At 36.8% G+C, this 21917-nt stretch overlaps 1 protein-coding gene across 2 annotated transcripts in view; it reads left to right on the top strand.

The window, feature by feature from the left end:
• The window catches only part of CASC4 (cancer susceptibility 4), a 111530-nt gene that overhangs the window by 57176 nt on the left and 32437 nt on the right, over positions 1–21917 (top strand). For both annotated transcript variants that reach the window (XM_029238035.1, XM_029238034.1), the window contains exons 7-8: positions 19180–19278; positions 20790–20960. In XM_029238035.1, the coding sequence (XP_029093868.1) occupies positions 19180–19278; positions 20790–20960 (270 nt within the window). The remainder of the gene's footprint in view (positions 1–19179; positions 19279–20789; positions 20961–21917) is intronic.

Raw genomic sequence — 21917 nt, 5'->3', positions numbered from 1 at the left:
TAAATTTATTTATTTATTTTTGGCTGCATTGGGTCTTTGTTGTCACACATGGGCTTTCTCTAGTTGTGGCAAGTTGGGGCTACTCTTCATTGCAGTGCATGGACTTCTTATTGCGGTGGCTTCTCTTGTTGCAGAGCATGGGCTCTAGGCACGCAGGCTTTAGTAGTTGTGGCATGTGGGCTCAGTAGTTGTGGCTCGCGGGCTCTAGAGCGCAGGCTCAGTAGTTGTGGTGCACGGGCTTAGTTGCTCCACGGCATGTGGGATCTTCCTGGACCAGGGCTTGAACCTGTGTCCCCTGCACTGGCAGGCGGATTCTTAACCACTGCACCACCAGGGAAGCCCATCATGTGACTATTGTTTTTCTGAGTAACACCTGAGAAAAGTCACAGATATCTGGATGATTGATATTTCCAGTTAACTAACTCAAGATATAAATGTTCTGGATATATTTTTATGAAAAATTTTGCTAAAATGTATAAAGTACTTGTTTTTGCCTTAAGAGTCAAGCATAAAGAAAAAAAGCGTCAAACATATTTGAACTTTTTCTTGATGACTCAGAGTTATTTCTCATGACAGTTATGCTATGTTAGTTACTTATGTTTACTAAAAGTATGTGTGGCTTATTTCTTTCAGGCTAAATGTTCCTAGATTGCTGTGTTGTTGATGTGCTTTAATATGGCATAGTAATACCGTTATATAGGTTTTTAGGACTTGGCGTTTCTTTTCAGTTAATCACCCGACACTTTAAATAGCTTATTCACTTTTTTCCCTTGTTTTATGGCTACTTCTGTTCAGTGTATATCTTTTTCTCCATTAATGTGTCTACTTCTTGTCCATTTCCACTTGGTCTGTATCACTGCTGCTATCCTAATCACATTCAGTTTTTTCTATTTTTCTTAGCTATCATAGGTACCCCTCCCTGCTGACTGCAATATATTATGGTGGAAAATAGGAAGAAACAGCACATCTTTGTTCCTTCTTAGCTGTTTTTGTTCCTTTTCCATCTCTGTGATCACTTCTGTGGTTATATAGCTCATTGTATGTGGCTGAAACTGCTGAGTGTCTGAGGTCCAAATGCATGAAGTATTAGTCCTTTCATTTGTATAGTTTTTTTATCTTCTCAGATTCTTTCGTATCTATTATATTCTTTTGAGTTTCCAATTCACAGTATATTCCCTTGAAATAAAGGTCGGGACAAGAGGAAGAACATGAGTTTAAAAATAAAGAGTAAGGATGAGCATGATTTGTTTATAAGGCAATGAAATTATCCAGTGATTCTTAAAGTGTGGTCCTTGGACTAGCAGTATCAGCATTACCCAGGAGCTTGTTAGAAACACTAATTCTTAGGTCCCATTCCAGACCTGCTGCATAAGAAATTCTTGAGATATAGCCCAGCAGTTTGTGTTTTAACAGGCTCTCCAGGTGATTTTGGTCTTTGCTAAAGTTTAAGAACCACTGGCTTAGATGTAAATTTAAAGAAATGTTGAAAGCAAGGACTATGTATTCTGAATTTTTGCAGTACTTACTCTAGTCCTAGGCTCACCGAGTTTTAGATTGATTTTTCTCTTTACGTTGTGCTTACTTTTTCTAACTGAATGAAAGATTCTTTAAATTCTGTAGTGCTTCACAGTTTTCAAAAGTTTCACACACATGATTTCATATAATCCCATAATAACCCCTTTTTTCCCCCCACCCTTATATCGCTCCTCCCCTCTCCCCTCTCCCCACGGGTAACCACTTGTTTGTTCTCTATATCTGTGAGTCTGCTTCTTTTTTGTTTTATTCACTAGTTTGTTGTATATTTTAGATTCCACATGTAAGTGATATCATATAGTATTTGTCTTTCTCTGACTTATTTCATTTAGCATAATTCCCTCCAAGTCCATACACGTTGATACAAATGGCAAAAGTTCACTCTTTTTTATGACTGAGTAGTATTCTATTCTATCTCTGTACTTATATTGCCTATACCACATCTTCTTTATCCATTCATCCATTGATGGACACTTAGGTTGCTTCCATATCCTGGTAATTGTAAATAATGCTGCTAGGAACATTGGGGTATGTGTATCTTTTCAAATTAGTGGTATTTTTCTTTTGGATACTTACCCTGGAGTGGAATTGTTGGATCATATGGTAGCTCTGTTTTTAGTTTTTTGAGAAACCTCCATAGTGTTTTCCACAGTGGCTGCACCAATTTACATTCCCGCCAACAGTGTACAAGTGAATTAATTTTTTATCTTTGATTTTCTGTAATTTGAAAATGATATACTGTGGAGCAGTTTTTTTGTTTAGTTTTTGTTTGTTTGTTTTGGCATTTATCCTGCTTGGTGTTCCCTGAGCTTCCTTGATCTGTAGTTTGGGGTTTGACATTAATTTGGGGAAATTCTCAGTCATTATGATTTCAAATATTTCTTCTGTTCTTTTCTCTCTTCTCCTTCTGGTATTCTCATTATGCATATGTTACACCTTTTGTACTTGTCTTAGGTATTTGGTTCTGTTTTTTTCCAGTCTTTGTCCTCTTTGCTTTTCAGTTTTTGAGGATACTATTGATATATCCTTTAGCTCAGAGCTTCTTTCCTCAGCCTTCTCCAGCCTACTAATAAACCCATCAAAGGCACTGTTCATTTCTGTTACAGTGTTTTTGATCTCTAGTATTGCTTTTTGATTCTTTCTGGGATTTCTGTCTCTGTACTTATATTGCCTATCTATTCTTGCATGCTGTCTGCTTTATCCATTAGAGTTCTTAGCGTATTAATTACAGTTTTAAATTCCTGGTCTGTGTGTGGTTCTGAAGCTTACTCTCTCTTTTCAAATTGCATTTTTCGCCTTTCAGTGTGCCTTGTAATTTTTCCTTGATACCTTAACATGATATACCAGGGAAAAGAAACTGTTGTAAATAGGTCTTTAGTAATGTGGTGGTGAGGTGTCGGGGAGGGAAAGCATTCTGTAGTCCTATGTTAGGTCCCAGGCTTTTAGCAAGCCTGTGTCTCTGGACTCTGAACTTCACAAGTGTTTCAGTTTTTTTCCTCCCCCCTTAGGTGAGACAGGGTGGCTAGAGTGGGCTGGAGTTGGGTATTTCCCTTCCCCAGGTCACTTAGACTCTGATAATGCCCTAGCAGTTTAGGCGCTGTTCAACTAGTTTCTGCGGAGGGCAGACAGAGAACTGAGTGCTTTGGTGTATTTCAAAAATGGTTCCTTTTGCCCTCCCCCTGCCCGAGCGGATGTTTCTCCGTATTTACTATGGGAACCTAGTTGAGCTCCTGGAGATAAATTTCACAGCTTTGAGGGAGCCCCCTCTGTGACTGGGTCCCCCTAGAGTTTTAACTATGAGTTGCCCATACTGAGCCTCTGGCAATTAATTAGTTACAGTTCAGGTTTTGGTACCGTCACTGCCTTCTATGGCAGTTTCTGTTCATTAGTCTCTCTTGTAAACCAAGACTCCCATATTTGCCTGTCCCTCTAATCATGGTGGTAGTAGTTTGCCCTGTGTCCTACTCTTTCTTATGGACCCAAGAAGAGTTGTCGATTTTTCAGACTGTTTAGCTTTTTTCTTGTTGTTAGGATAGAGTGGCAACTTCTGAGCTCCTTGTATGCAGAACCAGAAACCAGAAGTCTTCTGGATTAATTTTTGAACCTCTTTGAATTGTTGGTGTTTGCTTTGAGAATCATTGTTCATAACAGTTATCCTTAATTATTTAGAGAATTGTTTTGAGTATAAAAATTATTTTGATATAGTCACTGGTGAAAAGAAACTTTGAGCTGTAGAGTCTAGTTAGATGCAAACATAAAGGAGAGCCATGTTGTACCTTCGTACCTTGAGCTCTCAGTATGGTAAACATGGCAAGGTCCCAGTAAATGTGTATGGTTGAATTACCAGAATATCTTTAGCAGTGGGGCAATGGTCTCTAGAGTCAAACTGCTGGATTCAGACCCTTGGCTCTATCTTTTAACAGGCATGTGATCATTTATTTGCCCTTATCCTTATCAGTGAAATAGGATAACAGTTTCAACCTCATAGGGTGGATGTGAGGTTTAAATGTAAAGCACCAAGAACAGTGTGCCTGGCATATAGCCTGTGCTATATAAATCTTAGCTGCTGTTGTTATTACCATGATTATTTTATATTATTAGAAACATATTTTTATCTCCTTGTCACTCCTTTTACTGAGTATTGTCTTTTCTCCCTGAAGTAATCTGTGTCATAATTCTTAATGCCAGTACAAGTTCTGGTGTGTATGTGGAGTCCCTAATGAGGCAATAATCCCACAGAGGAAGTAGAGGGAAGAACAGTTCATCCTTGTATTTTTTTTTTCCATCCTTGTAATTTAAAAACAGACCCTTATGTGTTAATAGCAGTTTTGTTTACGATAGCCAAGACTGTACTAGAAACTATAGCAGAGCAGTGCTGAACTATCTTAAAATACAGCTCTGAAACAGTAAAGGGGTATATAGCATGCGCCTATGGTTAGCACGATGCTTCAGCTTCTCAGCTTCCAAAGCCATAGAGCTAAACCTTAATGGGTTTTGGTTTTGTTTTGTTTTTTGCGGTATGCGGGCCTCTCACTGCTGCGGCCTCTCCCGCTGTGGAGCACAGGCCCCAGACGCGTAGGCTTAGCGGCCATGGTTCACGGGCCCAGCCGCTCCACGGTTTGTGGGATCCTCCCGGACCTGGGCACGAACCCGTGTCCCCTGCATCGGCAGGCGGACTCTCAACCACTGCGCCACCAGGGAAGACCCTGTTTTGTTTGTTTTTAATGTTGATTTGGAGCTAGTCACAAGATTTTACAGGAGTCTTGTAGTTTAACCCATTACCTTCTTGACCTGGATATTTTAGGCACCTGTGATGTTAGGCAGTTACATATTTATATCACTAGTTTTTAAACTTTTTTAGATTCAGAAACATTCCAAACATACAGAAAAAGATAGAAAATAACATAGTGAATACTCAAGTATCCACTGCCCTTTAAAAAAAACACACAAAGATAATGTAACATTTTGCCACATTAGTTTCAGATATTTCTGTTATTGATCATATCGTTAAAGAAATAAAACATTACTGATAAACTGAAGCCTGCCTGTGTACCCTCCAGATCTCAATCCTGTCTCTTCTTCCCCAGAGGTAACTACTGTGCTGAGATTGGTGTGTATCAATTTCCATACATGTTTTTCGACTTTTACTACACTTGTAAACATCTGTAAAACTATGAAGTATTGTTTTGTTTGCTTTCTTAAACTTTAAATAAATGATGTCATTGTTTATATGATTCTGCAACTTTTTTTTCCCCTCAGTATTATGCTTTTGAGACTTACCTGCGTTATACCTGTGGCTTTTTAACAGTTATAATTATTTCACTGTATAAATATACCACAATTTATCTATTCATATATAATAAACAATTAGGCCACTTCCAGGTGTTTATTTTGTTGTTGTTATTTCAAACAAATACTACAGTGGACATTCTCATATATACTTGTGCACCTGAGAGTCTCTGGATACTTCTAGTATTTGATTAGTACATTGAGATTAAAAGGTGAGCTTGTTGCTGACTAGAGGACAGGCCTAGAGATCTAGCTGTCCCAAGTCGTAACCAGTCACTGAGGGTTGAGGAGATCAATAGCTCAACACACTGGTAGTCTGTAAACAATTCCCAGCACAGTAGTTGCAAAGCTGTGCACAAGGATATGAACTTAAAAGTAGAATTCTTACATTATAGAGTATCTTCAGCTTTACTATACTTATATCAGTTTACACTTTTGCTAGTAATATATGACAGTTTTTGTTTATCCACATCCTCAACTAATATTTGGGTTTGCTATACTTTAAACTTTTTGCCAATCTGAAATGGTACCTTAAATTTGCCTTAGTATGAGTGACATTAAACATCTCTTCGTATGTTTATTGGCCATTTTTGTTGCCTTCTTCTGTGATTTGCCTGGTAATCATTTTTGCCTATTTTTCTATTGGATTGTTAGTATTTTCCTTATTGATTTTTAAGAGTTCCTTAATAGTATGTAATGCAAATACCTTTTCCATATCATGCATATCAACAGAGAGGAAAATCTTATTTCTTACTTGGAAACTTCTTTCTAGTTTTAAGATCTAGTTAATCTCAGTAAAAATTGCCTCTAATGGTTTACTTTGGGGAAAACCTCATAAAGTTATAAAGATTTTTATGTACCTAAGCAGTCAAGTTCTTTTATAATTAATAATTTATAAAGAAAAACTTTTTGGTTTTCTAAAAGTTTGCTTTTCTTTCTAGGTAGAGCTACTCTATTTATAAGATAATTAATTTCCTAGAACAGAAGATTTCTACCTTGGCCATATATTGGAATCACTGGGGAGTTAAAAAAGAAAAAAAAAAACCGATGCCTGAGTCCCACTCCAGAGATTTTTATATATTTGATCTGAGTTGCGGCTAGGGCTCTGAATGTTTAAATGCTTCTTAAGTGATTGTATTATGTAGCCAACCTAGAACACCACTGCTCTCAGAGGATTCTCTAGATCTGTACTGCCTAATATCAGTACATTAGCCGCTGGTCACATGTAGCTATTTAAATTCATTAAACTTAAATAAAACTAAAATTTCAGTTCCTTGATCAAACTTAGCCACACTTCAAGGGCTTAATAGTCACCGTGGCTACTGGCTATTGTATTGGACAGCACAGATATAGAACGTCTCCATCATTGCAAAAAGTCCTATTGGATAGTGCTGCTCTAATTGAAACTGGTAATAGGGTTTGTTTCTGGGGAAGAAGACTGAGGATAGAGATGAAAAGGGGACTTTTCATTATATAACCTTTTGAATGTTGGTTTCAAAATTTTATGAGGTAATTTTATTAAATACCTATTCAAAATTAAATATTTTTTTAAAAATTAAAGAGAGATAATTATAGCGATATTTGAGAGAAGAAAAAAGAAGATTATGTTTTAAAGAAGCAGTGTAGTTAATCTTTTTTGGGGGGGCAAAAAGCTCTAAAGTTTAGAGCTTTTAGAGGAAAAATTATCTAAATTTATAAAAACACATTAAAATATTTTAACACATTAAATCATTGTAAATAGACTTTTAGGCATCTTGTAAAACAGAAATTGGCAAACTACAGATTGGTTGCCTGTTTTAATAAATAGTTTTACTGAAATATTACCATGCTCATTTGTTGTGTATTGTCAGTGACTGCTTTTGTGCTAGAACAGCAGAATTGAGTATGGACTACAAGCTTAAAATATTCACTATCTAGCCCTTTAAGAAAAAGTTTTCAGGTAAAATTGGGCATTTTTTATTGTTGTTGTAGGGGAGAAATACTAGCACATTATCAAATTGTACATATTCCTGGAAACTGCTAGTAAAGGTACATAATTACATAAACTTCTAATGATACATTTGGTTTATAATTGAAAGACATTTCTTTCACTGTCATATTTTATGGGGCCACAATTTATATTGGCCACAATTAAGAAAAAAGGAATCAAAATAGCCTTGAACCAGCAAGTATCATCCAGGGAGAATAGGCTAGAATAGGACTCAGTGAGTTTGAGGGTTTAATTGGTACCTGTTTCTCTCACTTTTTAAAAACTATACTTCTAAGGTATTGTGTTTTAGTGGTTATTCTAGGGATTACTATATGCATCCTATACGTATCATGGTATACTTAGAAATAGTATCATACTACTTCATGTAAAATGTTAGAACCTTACAGAGATATAATTCCATTTACTTTGCCTCATTCTTTGTGCGGTTGTTATCATATATGGTATTTCTATATGTTAAAAATCCCAGTGTTTTCATTATTACTTTGGTTTAAAAAACCTTTTAAGGGCTTCCCTGGTGGTGCAGTGATTAAGAATCTGCCTGCCAATGCAGGGAACATGGGTTCGAGCCCTGGTCCAGGAAGATCCCACATGCCGCGGAGCAGCTAAGCCCGTGCACCACAACTACTGAGCCTGTGCTGTAGAGCCTGCGAGCCACAACTACTGAGCCCGCAAGCCACAACTACTGAAGCCCGCGTGCCTAGAGCCCGTGTTCTGCCACAGGAGAAGCCACCGCAATGAGAAACCCGTGCACCGCAACGGAGAGTAGCCCCACTCGCCGCAACTAGAGAAAAGCCCACGTGCAGCAACAAAGACCTAGGCAACCAAAATTATGAATAAATAAATTTAAAAAAAAACCTTTTAAGAAAATGGGAGAAGAAAATATTATGGTCTCTTATATTTACCACATACTTACCACTTAAACAGTGCTCATTATTCCTTCCCATGGATTCTAATTTCTATCTTGATTATCATTTTCCCTTCAGCTTGAAGAACTTCCTTAAGCATTTCTTGAAATGCAGGTCTTCTAGCAACAAATTTTTCCAACTCTTGTTTATCTGAAAACATTTTTATTTCATACTCATTTTGAGGGATATTTTTACTGGATATAGAAATATGGTGGTTGTTTTTTTTTCTTTCAGCCCTTTAAAGACACAGTTCCATTGCCTTCTAGCCAACAATGATTCTAAGTCAACCGTTATTCTTTCTGTTGTGCTTTTGTATTAGTGTGTATTCGTTTTCTCTAACTGCTTTAAAATTTTTCTCTTTAGCTTTCATGTTTATCAGTTTGACTAAGGTGTGCCTTGGTCTCGTTTTTCTTTGTACTTATTCTGCTTGGAATTCCCTGAGTTTATTTAATCTGGGGGGTGATATTTTTCACCAAATTTGGTGAATTTTCAGCCTTTATTCAAATTCGAATATTATTTAGAAATTTTTCTGCCCTATTTTTTTCCTAAGACTCAAAGTACATGCATTGCAGACTGCTTGATATTGTCCCACATGTCACTGAAGTTTTTGTTCATTTTTTTACAATAATTTTTCTCTTTCAACTTTTTAATGTCTTTGATTTGTCTTCAAGTTCATTGACCCCTTTTTCTGCAGTGTTTAGACTGCTGTTCAGAACCCATCTAGTGTAGTTTTTCATTTCAGATGTATTTTCAGCTCTAGAATTTCCATCTGGTTCTTGTTTTAGTTTCCACTTCTCTGTTGGATATCCCCATCTTTCCCTTTAAATCTTTGTGTGTGTGTGTGTTTGTGTGTGTAAAACAGTTGTTTACCAGTCCTTGTTTGCTAGTTTATACAAATGGATCCTTTTTGAGTCTGTTGATTGCTTTTTTTCTTGATTACAGGTGGTATTGCCTATTTCTTTATATGCTTAGTAACTTTATCGTGTACTGTATGAATGGATTTTGTTGTCTTCTTTTAAAGGGTGCTGAGTTTTTTTCTTGCAGACAGTTAAATTACAGACAGTTAAATCTGTTAGGCTTGGTTTTATGCTTTGTTTGGGCAGGTCAGTGTTGATTTTGTTCTTAGTCTGAGGACATGGCCCTTAACTCTAAGGTGTGATCCCTTCTTTTAAAGTAGACTTTTAGCATTTCATTTGAATGCCCAAGATGCTCAGTGAAGATTCTGTACTGTGGGCCAGAGATCCAGTCGTGTCCAAGTGCTACATGACCTCTGTTTTTTTTGTTCAGCTCTCAGCCCTGCAGCAGGTACTCTGTGTTAGGCCCCATAGAGTCTCACCGTATGTATACACAGCCCAGGTCTTGGCCAGAGACCCAAGGGGACTATCCATGCAGATTTCTGTCCCCCATTTCACACAGCTTCTTTTTCTATAGTATTCTGTCCTACAGGTTCCAGCCACCTCAGCAGCCCAATCTGCTTCCTCTGCTCACTGAGACTGTTCATCTCATGTATATCGCTTCTTTCAAGAATTGGTCTTGTACTCTGGTTGTCCAATGCTTTATCTATTTTGTCCATATTAAAAATTGTTTAGGATGTGAGAGAGGGTAAGTCCAGTACTGGTTATTACATCATGGCTAGCATTGGAAGTCCATGTTATTCTTTTAAATTATATAAATGGATTTTTAAGTATGAAGGAATTTTGAGTTCACAGACCAGGTCTTAGAAGCCATATGAGAACATCATTTTAATAGTCTCTATAGACATGTACCTGTATTTCTTAGAGGGCTGAGATGGCTCCACTGGTCAATATTTGAGCAGTTACAAGCATGTTACATCTGTTTATGTACGCAGAACAAAATAACATAAGAATGTTACATCATTGTTTTGTATTGAGCATTCATGCTTCTGAATGATTACTATTTTAATGGGTAATTACTGATCAGAGTTTCGTGAACTTCCAGAAACATTACTATAAGTAAACATTCATCAGGATTCCTAAGTGTGAGCAAACTGTGTAGTCAGTAGGCTCAATAAATTGGTTAGGGCTGGTAGTTTTACATTTAAATGTTTTTGTTTCCTCAACCTGAATCTTGGATTCTTTTTCATTTTAGTGATAAATGCTTAACTTTGACAACTCTAAATACTTAGTATATGTTGAACACCTACTATTTTCTAGGCATCTATCATAATCTATTAGCAAATATTCTCACTTATTCCCCACATTGATCATGCAGGGCAGATGGCATTATCTCTGTTTTTCAGATGAAGACTGAGGCTTTAAGAAATTAGGCACTAAAGTCTTACAGTTAATAAATTACAGAGCCATGATTTGAGCCCTGGTCTAACTCTGAAGCCCATGCTTTTTATTCTATCTTTTATTCTCTTAGCTGTGCAACAGAACCACGTTTGGAGCTTTTAATAAATACAGATACCTAGGTACCATCCCGATATTCAGTATGTCCGGGGTGGTATCTGTAAAACTAAAGTGTTGCCAGATTTGAGCACCACTGGTTACTAGTGCCATATTCCTTCTCCATCGTCACAGGCACTGGGTTGTGAAGCCCTGTAAGGCAGAAAACTAGGAATGTGAACATTTTAAAGATTGTAGCTGTCACTGAAATAAGAAAATGAGAGTGAAAGGCAAATATACTTCTTTTTTGGTTCTCAGGGTAAAGGCTGCAGCTGAGGGCTAATAGAGAAGTTGAGGAGGATTAGCCCTAAACTTCCTATTACCTTTTGTAAGCATATCAGCCAGGTCCTCCAGAAATGACTACTTTGAATTTTTAAGTCAAGTGAGAGGTATGTCTCATCTCTACTGTCATGAGTTTCAGTTCCTCATCTGTGAAAGGGGATATCTATCTCAGATAGATTTGAGAGTGACATGAGATTATTGCCTGATTCATACTAAGTATTCAGAAAGTGGGAGCTACTATTATTATAATTAGTACTATTACTGCTTCCTTTGGAATTACCAGTTTAGTACCAGCCCTCAGCCCCCTAACTACCTATCCTAACATTTTTTATTGTTCGTTGTCTCTAATATGGCCCCTCCTCTCCTCTCTGACTTCATTTCTATGCTTTCCCTTCACTGCTTTCTTTGCATTTCCTCAGATGTGCTGTGCATGTTCCTGTCTAAAGGCCTTTGTACTTACTGATCTCTGCCTGAATAGTCTTCCTCCACGTTTCATTCATACCTCTGCTCAAATATGTCTTCTTCAGAAATACCTCCCCTGACCAACCAACTAAAATAGAATGTCCCACTACTCTCTATCACACGTCCCTGTTTTACTTTATGCATAACATTTTCACTCTGACATTTATATTATATTCTGTACATACTTTTTTTAAAGTAGCATTTAATTAATTAATTTATTGAAGTGTGGTTGATTTACAATTTTATATTAGTTTCAAGTGTAAAGTAGCATTTTAATACAATAGAAATAAATCAAGGGCTGATTGGATCTGGTGAATATTGTTAAAAATATATTGTCTTTAACATGAAAAGATGCTCAACATCACCAATCATTAGAGAAATGCAAATCAAAACCACTATGAGTTATCACCCCACACCAGTCAGAATGGCCATCATCAAAAAGTCTACAAACAACAAACGCTGGAGAAGGTGTGGAGAAAAGGGAACCCTCCTATGCTGTTGGTGGGAATATAAATTGGTACAGCCACTATGGAGAACAGTATGGAGGTTTACCCAAAAACCAAAACTAGAGCTACCATACAATCCAGCAATCCCACTCCTGGGCACACACCCAGAGAAAAACATGGTTTGAAAGGATACATGCACCCCAGTGTTCACTGCAGCGCCGTTCACAATAGCCAAGACATGGAAGCAACCCAAATATCCACTGACAGACGAATGGACAAAGAAGATGTGGTACATACCAGTGGAATATTATTCAGCCATTAAGAAAGAAATAATACCATTTGCAGTAACATGGATGGACCCAGAGACTATCATACTAAGTGAAGCAACTCAGGCACAGAGAGACAAATATCACATGTCGCTTATATGTGGAATCTGCTAGTGTTGGAGGGTCTCCTGCAGAGGTGGGGGGTCACCGTGGCTCACCGTGAGGACAAGGAAACCGGCAGCAGAAGTTTGGGGAAGCAACCCCCAGCGTGAGCCCTCCCAGAGTCTGCCACCAGCCCTACCAAAGAGCCCAGGCAGGCTCCAGTGTTGGGTCACCCCATGTACATACTTTTAAATTTACTTGTTATATAACTTGGTCTGTTTTGTCCACCATTGAATCTCCAGCTTTTTAGAACAGTGCTTAGCATACAGTACGCACTTAATAAGTATTGCTGAAGGTTGCCCACTCTCACCACTCTTATTCAACATAGTTTTGGAAGTTTTAGCCACAGCAATCAGAGAAGAAAAGGAAATAAAGGGAATCCAAATCGGAAAAGAAGAAGTAAAGCTGTTACTGTTTGCAGATGACATGATACTATACATAGAGAATCCTAAAGATGCTACCACAAAACTACTAGAGCTAATCAATGAATTTGGTAAAGTAGCAGGATACAAAATTAATGCACAGAAATCTCTGGCATTCCTATACACTAATGATGAAAAATCTGAAAGTGAAATCAAGAAAACACTCCCATTTACCATTGCAACAAAAAGAATAAAATATCTAGGAATAAACCTACCTAAGGAGACAAATGACCTGTATGCAGAAAATTATAAGACACTGATGAAAGAAATTAAAGATGATACAAATAGATGGAGAGATATACCATGTTCTTGGATTGGAAGAATCAACATTGTGAAAATGACTCTACTACCCAAAGCAATCTACAGATTCAATGCAATCCCTATGAAACTACCACTGGCATTTTTCACAGAACTAGAACAAAAAATTTCACAATTTGTATGGAAACACAAAAGACCCCGAATAGCCAAAGCAATCTTGAGAACGAAAAACGGAGCTGGAGGAATCAGGCTCCCTGACTTCAGACTATACTACAAAGCTACAGTAATCAAGACAGTATGGTACTGGCACAAAAACAGAAAGATAGATCAATGGAACAGGATAGAAAGCCAAGAGATAAACCCACACACATATGGTCACCTTATCTTTGATAAAGGAGGCAGGAATGTACAGTGGAGAAAGGACAGCCTCTTCAATAAGTGGTGCTGGGAAAACTGGACAGGTACATGTAAAAGTATGAGATTAGATGACTCCCTAACACCATACACAAAAATAAGCTCAAAATGGATTAAAGACCTAAATGTAAGGCCAGACACCATCAAACTCTTAGAGGAAAACATAGGCAGAACACTCTATGACGTAAATCACAGCAAGATCCTTTTTGACCCACCTCCTAGAGACATGGAAATAAAAACAAAACAAACAAATGGGACCTAATGAAACTTCAAAGCTTTTGTACTGCAAAGGAAACCATAAACAAGACCAAAAGACAACCCTCAGAATGGGAGAAAATATTTGCAAATGAAGCAACTGACAAAGGATTAATCTCCAAAATTTATAAGCAGCTCATGCAGCTCAATAACAAGAAAGCAAACAACCCAATCCAAAAATGGGCAGAAGACCTAAATAGACATTTCTCCAAAGAAGATATACAGACTGCCAACAAACACATGAAAGACATCATTAATCATTAGAGAAATGCAAATCAAAACTACAATGAGATATCGTCTCACACCAGTCAGAATGGCCATAATGGAATAAAGACACAGACCTACTAGAGAATGGACTTGAGGATATGGGGAGGGGGAAGGGTAAGCTGTGACAAAGCGAGAGAGAGGCATGGACATATATACACTACCAAATGTAAGGTAGATAGCTAGTGGGAAGCAGCCGCATAGCACAGGGAGATCAGCTTAGTGCTTTGTGACCGCCTGGAGGAGTGGGATAGGGAGGGTGGGAGGGAGGGAGACGCAAGAGGGAAGAGATATGGGAACATATGTATATGTATAACTGATTCAATTTGTTATAAAGCAGAAACTCACACACCATTGTAAAGCACTTACACTCTAATAAAGATGTAAAAAAAAAAGTATTGCTGAAAGATTGAATTTCCATATTTGATAGCTCTCCTTTATAAAAAAGACAAAACCCAGTATCATAGTGGTAGGATAAAAGCTATGTGCTCTAGTGTATCCGGTATTTTATCTTTATGTTAAATAGGTTTCACCATTTTATGTTTGGTAATTTTACTTAATAATGGCTTTATCAATGATATATATTTTAACAGCCTAGTTATTCATGATATTATCTGATAGCAGCATGCTATTCTCTGTTGACTTGTATGTTTTCCCCTGGCTCTCAGTGGTCGTCAATGGAGAGGACCTGAGTAAAGTATATCACAGATTATAAGTTTAATATCATACATAATTGTTTGCATTCTTTTCAGTGTCTTAATTCTTTCCCAGACTTCAGTTGTCTTTGAGCTCACATTTATTGTTTCTCTTAATTTGTTTAATAAGTACACATAGTCATTGACCTAGTGTTTAGTACTTCCCTGAGAACTCACTCTATCATGTAGTTACGAAAATTCTCACCATAAAATTATTTATAATAATAAATTGAAGCCCATATAAATGTTATAGGTAAGCTTATTAGTTCATTAAATGTGTTTTATCCATAAATGTGATATGTAGTCATTAAAAAAGATAGTGTTGAGCTGTTTTTATTAACATATACATATATCTATGATTTTTTCTTTGTTTTTTGGCCACGCCATGTGGCTTGTGGGATCTTAGTTCCCCAACCAGGGATTGAACCTGGGCCCCCGGCAATGAAAGTGCAGAGTCCTAACCACTGGGCTGCCAGGGAATTCCCAATATACCTATGATTTTTTTAATGAAGAAAAGCAGGTTACAAGGAAGCACGTACAATATAATCTCATTTTTGTGGAGGAAAAATTAGATACTTGAATGTGTATAGAAAAAAAAGTCTGAAGAATCCTATCCAAAATCGGAGAGCAAGATTAGCAGTCTTATTTTGTGTCCAAGTCCACTGGTAATTTTCCAGATCTTCATTTGTTTTGGTACCACTAACTGTAACTGTTAATTCTGGCTCCTGGGAAAGCCTCTGTCTTGTCCTGGATATAAATAAATCACCTCTCCCCTTAGTTCAACAAAAGAAAAAGGCTGGAGTTTTTTTTAAAGGAACTTTTCTAGGAAAATAAACAAAAAAGTCACAGTGAAAGCACAGAAACCAAAGTGTTTACAGAACACACATTACTTTTTCCTAAGTAGTAAAAGTCTATCCACCAACTAGCTTAGCTGATGCAGTTTATGGCACTCTAAAGTCCTTGTGGCAATTCTTTACCCAGATCTTTCTAGCCAAACCTAGTAAGTTGGAAGTTTTGATTCAGTACTACCATTTAGGAATGCTGTAGAAGAAAATGGGATGACATAGAAAAATGTATATAAAATATTAAATAAAAAATCAGATTATAAGATAGTATATATGATGGTATCCTAATTTTGTTTATGGTATATGGTGTAATGTACAGAAAAAAACAAACAAAACAGATAATCTTGAAATGGTAGCAGTGGTTATCTTTAAGTGGTGGAATTACAGCTCATTTTAAATTTCTTTCTGGTTCTCTATTTTTGTAAATTTTTACAGAAATATAGTAATTCACGTCAAACTTATAAGGCTCCATATTACCACAGTCACGTCCTCAGGTTCCTCCTTGGTGGATTCAACCAGCCTCAGATTGTATACTATATTTGCACTCCGTGATTGTTTGAATCCTCAGATGCAGAACCATGGATAAGGAAGACTGACTAAGGGACTTGAGCATGAGGGTGGGGTCGGGTGTCCTGGAGCCAGTCCCCCATGGATGTCAAGGCTTGACTGTATAGTTTCTGCTACAGACATGCCGTGTTTTATTGTGCTTAGCTTTACAGTACTTCACAGATCGTGTTTTTTTACAAATTGTAGGTTTGTGGCAATCCTTTGTCAAGCAAATCTATCAGTGCCATTTTCCCAACAACATTTGCTCTTTTCATTGTCTCTGTGTCACATTTCAGTAATTCTTGCAATATTTCAAACCTTCCACCAACAAAAAGATTACGACTTGCTAAAGGCTCAGGTAATGTTTAGTATTTTTTAACAATGAAGTATTTTTAAATTAAGGTGTGTACGCATTGATTTTTAGGCATAATTTTACTGTACACTTAATAGACTACTGTATAGTGTAAACATAACTTTTATATGCACTGGGAAACCAAAAAAATGCATGCAACTCGCTTTATCGTGATATTCACTTTATTGCAGTGGTCTAGAACTGAACCTGCAATACAAAGGTATGCCTGTATATCAGTTCTAAACTCCTCTGGATGTTTTATAAAGGCTCTTTTTTTTTTTTTTTTGGCTGCACCACATGGCATGTGGGATCTTAGTTGCCCAACCAGGGATCGAACCCATATATAAAGGCTCTTTTTAATCCAGCTTTTTCTACCTATATAAATCTTCATAGTTTTGCCTCTGAATAGTCACCTTGTTCTTGGGCAGGAGGCATTATTAAATAAAGCTAAGAACATGTATGATCACTTCCTGTTTAGTATTGAAAGTACCCTCTCTTGTCTTTTGGTTTATATAGTACTGGAGCCAGCTAGGGTCCAACAGTGATCCACAAGTTTGTACATTGTGACTGACTTCTCTTTCCAGTATATATATCAGATGCTTAGTTGTCCTCAGAGTCTGTTAGCAAATCAAAATGGTGTTAAACCTGGGAAAGTACTGCTCTTTAAAGATGTTAGCTGATTGTTGTTATTTAGCTGTCTTACGTGCAGTGGTGGGTGTTGGGCATTGCAGCTGGCAATACGAACAAGGAAATGGGGGAACACAGTAAGATATAGAAAACCTCAACTTTCTGTAAATTTGAATGGGTTGCTTTCTTAGAGTGAATTTTAAACTTCTTGGGTCCTTAAGTTTAGAAATCTATATAATAATAAATGAAATACAGTCACCGAAATAAACTTTGAGGATTATAAAAATAACCCAGGTATACTAGTTAGGACTGACGAGGCTGTTATGTACTAACAAATAATCCCCAAATTGCAATTGCTTAAAGCAATAAAGTTTCATTTATTGTTCACATTACAGACTGATGCAGGTTGCATGATTCTCTTTGCAGCTCTCTCTAAGCAGTGTCCTCTTCCATTATTTGATGCCACTATCTTCATATGTAGCCTCCTAATTTGTGACAGAAGGGAAGAGAGATTGTAGGTGATTTGCACAGAAGATTTTATTGGCATAGTTGGAAGTGGCTCATTCTGTTTCACTTACATTCTGTTTCACTTACATTCTTATGGTTAGAACCCAGTTTCGTGGCACATAAAAGTAAGGAAGGCTTATCTTCCTCTGTGCCTAGGAAAAATATAATGAAATGGGGTCACAAAGCATCGTGTCTGCCACACCAAAGTTTTAGAAGAATAAAATGTGCCACTAACCATATCTTATAGATGGGCTCTCTATTTTTTTTTCTCTTTATCTGTTTGCCTTCTCTCTAGTTTCCTTCTTGCTCTCTGCCTTTCTGTCACATTAAGCTGCCCAAGGTTGCAGTGGAGTGAGTGAAAAATGATCTCTTTCCCTATTGCCTTTATTTCTTAAGGGAGAAGAAAGTCCCAACTCTAAGTAAGTACATCTTGGCTAGTAAAGCTTTTTGTACAAAACTTAAAAATTCCCTTTTCAGGAACACTCTTGAACTGCTGGTGGGAATGTAAGTTGATACAGCCACTATAGAAAACAGTATGGAGGTTCCTTAAAAAACTACAAATAGAACTACCATACGACCCAGCAACCCCACTACTGGGCATATACCCTGAGAAAACCATAATTCAAAAAGAGTCATGTACCAGAATGTTCATTGCAACTCTATTTACAATAGCCAGGAGATGGAAGCAACCTAAGTGTCCATTATCAGATGAATGGATAAAGAAGATGTGGCACATATATACAATGGAATATTACTCAGCCATAAAAAGAAACGAAATTGAGTTATTTGTAGTGAGGTGGATGGACCTAGAGACTGTCATACAGAGTGAAGTAAGTCAGAAAGAGAAAAACAAATACCATGTGCTAACACATATATATGGAATCTAAGGGGGAAAAAAAGGTCATGAAGAACCTAGGGGTAAGATGGGAATAAAGACACAGACCTACTAGAGAATGGACTTGAGGATATGGGGAGGGGGAAGGGTAAGCTGTGACAAAGTGAGAGAGTGACATGGACATTTATACACTACCAAACGTAAAATAGATGGCTAGTGGGAAGCAGCCACATGGCACAGGGAGATCAGCTCGGTGCTTTGTGACCACCTAGAGGGGTGGGATAGGGAGGGTGGGCGGGAGGGAGACACAAGAGGGAAGAGATATGGGAACATATGTATATGTATAACTAATTCACTTTGTTATAAAGCAGAAACTAACACACCATTGTAAAGCAATTATACTCCAATAAAGATGTTAAAAAAAAATTCCCTTTTCAAAACTAAAATCTGAACTTGTTGAATCAGTCATATTTAGTTTTTATTTAAAATCTGAGCAGCTTAGAGTAGCATATTCTCATAGCTTTGCCTAATCTATAAATGTCAATTTTTATTTATGCTATCCATATAAAAAGGTCTCACTGTATCTGAAGAGATTCATTTATTTATTCATTCATCAAATTTTAATTGCGCTCCTGTTATATGCCAGGCACTATTCTAGGTATTGGGGATATAGTGATGAACAAGACAGAATTCCTATCTTGTATTCTGGTCGGATTTATTGATCATCAAAATCTGTGATGGGTGGTGCAATATATCAATTAGTAACCATAAATTAATTAGTTAATATACCAATTATAAGGATTACAAAATTAGAGTAAGCATCATAGGATTAGTGCAATGTAAACAGATTCATGGTGATTGGTATTTAGAAACCATAATATCACGGGGAATAATATGGATCTGTTTTTAATTTTAGCTTTAAAGAAACCCCCTGTTTCCTTTTCTCAATATGAAAGTCATCAAGTAATCTCCCATCTTCCAACTGGACAACCTCTCTCCCCAAATATGGTTCCAGGTATGAAGTCTTATTCTTAAAATTCCATTTGAAAATCAATTTTCTGGTCATGTATTGTTACATAGTGAATTAAACATGTCATTTAGCAGCACAGTGAAGTATCATTCATTATTCTAGTTAACTTTGTATATTGTCAAACGACTGATAAAAGCTCAGGGAGATTCATTGCAGCTCTATTTACAATAGCCCGGAGATGGAAACAACCTAAGTGCCCATCATCGGATGAATGGATAAAGAAGATGTGGCACATATATACAATGGAATATTACTCAGCCATAAAAAGAAACGAAATTGAGCTATTTGTAATGAGGTGGATAGACCTAGAGTCTGTCATACAGAGTGAAGTAAGTCAGAAAGAGAAAGACAAATACCGTATGCTAACAGATATATATGGAATTTAAAGGAAAAAAAATGTCATGAAGAACCTAGGGGTAAGACGGGAAAAAAGACACAGACCTACTAGAGAACGGACTTGACGATATGGGGAGGGGGAAGGGTAAGCTGTAACAAAGCGAGAGAGAGGCATGGACATTTATACACTACCAAACGTAAGGTAGATAGCTAGTGGGAAGCAGCCGCATAGCACAGGGAGATCAGCTCGGTGCTTTGTGACCTCCTGGAGGGGTGGGATAGGGAGGGTGGGAGGGAGGGAGACACAAGAGGGAAGAGGTATGGGAACATATGTGTATATATAACTGATTCATTAAAAAAAAAAAAAAAAGCTCAGGGAGAGATCATTACAAAATGAACTTCGTCTACTGGACTATTAAGAGTGGGAGAATTATTTGTTCTGCCACTCTGGACTACGTTCCCTTTCATCACTACCAGTATATATGTCTTTACCTTCTCCAAAATGTGTTCAAGTTTATCTCACAGAGGCCTTCTATAAAATGAGATCCGCCTGTATCAAACTCCCTACTCTGTACTTATCTGTGTGTTTTCTGCTGAATACCTACTCAATTTTACAGAAATGTTCCCCTAAAATGAGAATTGGTATGATTAAAATTAATTGTAATAAAGATCTAAATCGAGGCTTTGATGAGTTAAAAAGGGAGGTGGGGGAAAGAAAAGTTATATCCAGGAGATACTAATAAGAAAGAATCAAGAGTTAACAGTTATGTCGCTGTGTAGATGAAAATAACTTTAAGATTAGAAATTCTAAAAGCCTTATTGGATTTTGGAGATTTCTGACAGCAATATAGAATTTGGAGGGAAGAAAAGTTACAGGTGTCACTGCCATTTTAATCTTTGGGTTTCTACTATTGATATATATTCCATTGATGAATAGGTTTATAATCAATACTAAAGATACCCGCCTGGGAATGATTAGTAAACTTCACACAACTAAAATCACAATGGTTATAAGATTTGATTAAAGAAATGAAATAAAGCTTTAAAAAAAAGCTACCTGACTACCCAGTATCAGATAACAGTGTCTTACCTTTTCTCAGATACATCTTATGAAATTCTTCTGCAAAATATGACCTTAATTTGATGTTTTTATGCCATAGATTCTCATGTAAACCACAATGGAAACCCCAGAACTTCAAAACAGAAGCCTTCCAATCCTCTTCAACATTTAATTCCAGGCCCTAACTTGGAGAGTGAACCCAGAATTCAAGCAGATATTCTAAAGCAGGCTACTAAGGATCGAGCCGGTGATCTCCATAAATTGAAGCAAAGTAAGAATCAGTTGATGAATATTATGCTGAAAAGATTTCTTTAAATATAATATATTTATTTACAAGTCTGAATTAAGGTCTTCATTATTATAATCTCTAACTAATGGATGTATAGTGAAGTTATATACATACAAAGAGAAAGTATGACGGTTATAAAATTTAAAAGAAAAGTAGGTTTTAAATGGATAGAGATATTTTAAAGAACACTTTCAAAAACTTCTCTTGTTCTCCAGTGTTAAAAAATAAATTTCAGGTGAGTTGATTTTAAAAAATGCTATTAGTTCTTATGAATGTAAAATTTTTCTGAGAAGTGAGAGAAGATATATTTTGTTAGGCTAATATATGAAAACTTTGATTAGAAAGGAGGGAAGATAAAGAGTTTTGAAAAATGAGTTCTGGAAGAAATAAAGACTGCCATGGTAGAAAGTTCATTGCTGTTTCCTTTTCCATTCCCTCCAATTGCAGTTTGCTTCATTTAGGTGCTAGAAGTGAAAGAAATTGAACAAACTCATAATACTATGTAATAATGTTTGACTGCTTAATTGTTTCAGAGGTATTGATTATGATAAATGGACAATACCTGTTAATCTGCATAATTTTCTAATTGGTAGATTTTCAAGATGTATAAGAAAAAATTCCAGTAGTAGACAGAATTGGGGACAGGACAGTGGCTCTTAGACCAGCTCTCTTAAACTGTACTTTTCACTGCTTCTGCTTTTTAAGGCTTCTTCCCTTCAACTTCTGAATAGACAGAATGTCTGAAAGCTCCAGTTTGCTTTTGTTTACTTTTAATGATGGCTTCTATGGCAACAACTCTTCAGAGCAGTGTTTAGGCATTTACTTGTACCCAGGTTGTTTGTACTGTGATAACTGCACAGTGTTACATTTTTAAATTGGTCTTATGACAGTTATTCATATTTCTGCATCTATATGAATATATAGTTTGTGTACATTTAA

The sequence above is a fragment of the Monodon monoceros genome, unplaced genomic scaffold, assembly GCF_005190385.1.
Source record: "Monodon monoceros isolate NGI ecotype Baffin Bay Population unplaced genomic scaffold, NGI_Narwhal_1 Super_Scaffold_21, whole genome shotgun sequence".
NCBI classification, from domain to species: domain Eukaryota; kingdom Metazoa; phylum Chordata; class Mammalia; order Artiodactyla; family Monodontidae; genus Monodon; species Monodon monoceros.
The sequence above is the reverse complement of the archived record's forward strand: the minus strand, read 5'-3'. Positions and strand labels throughout refer to the sequence as shown.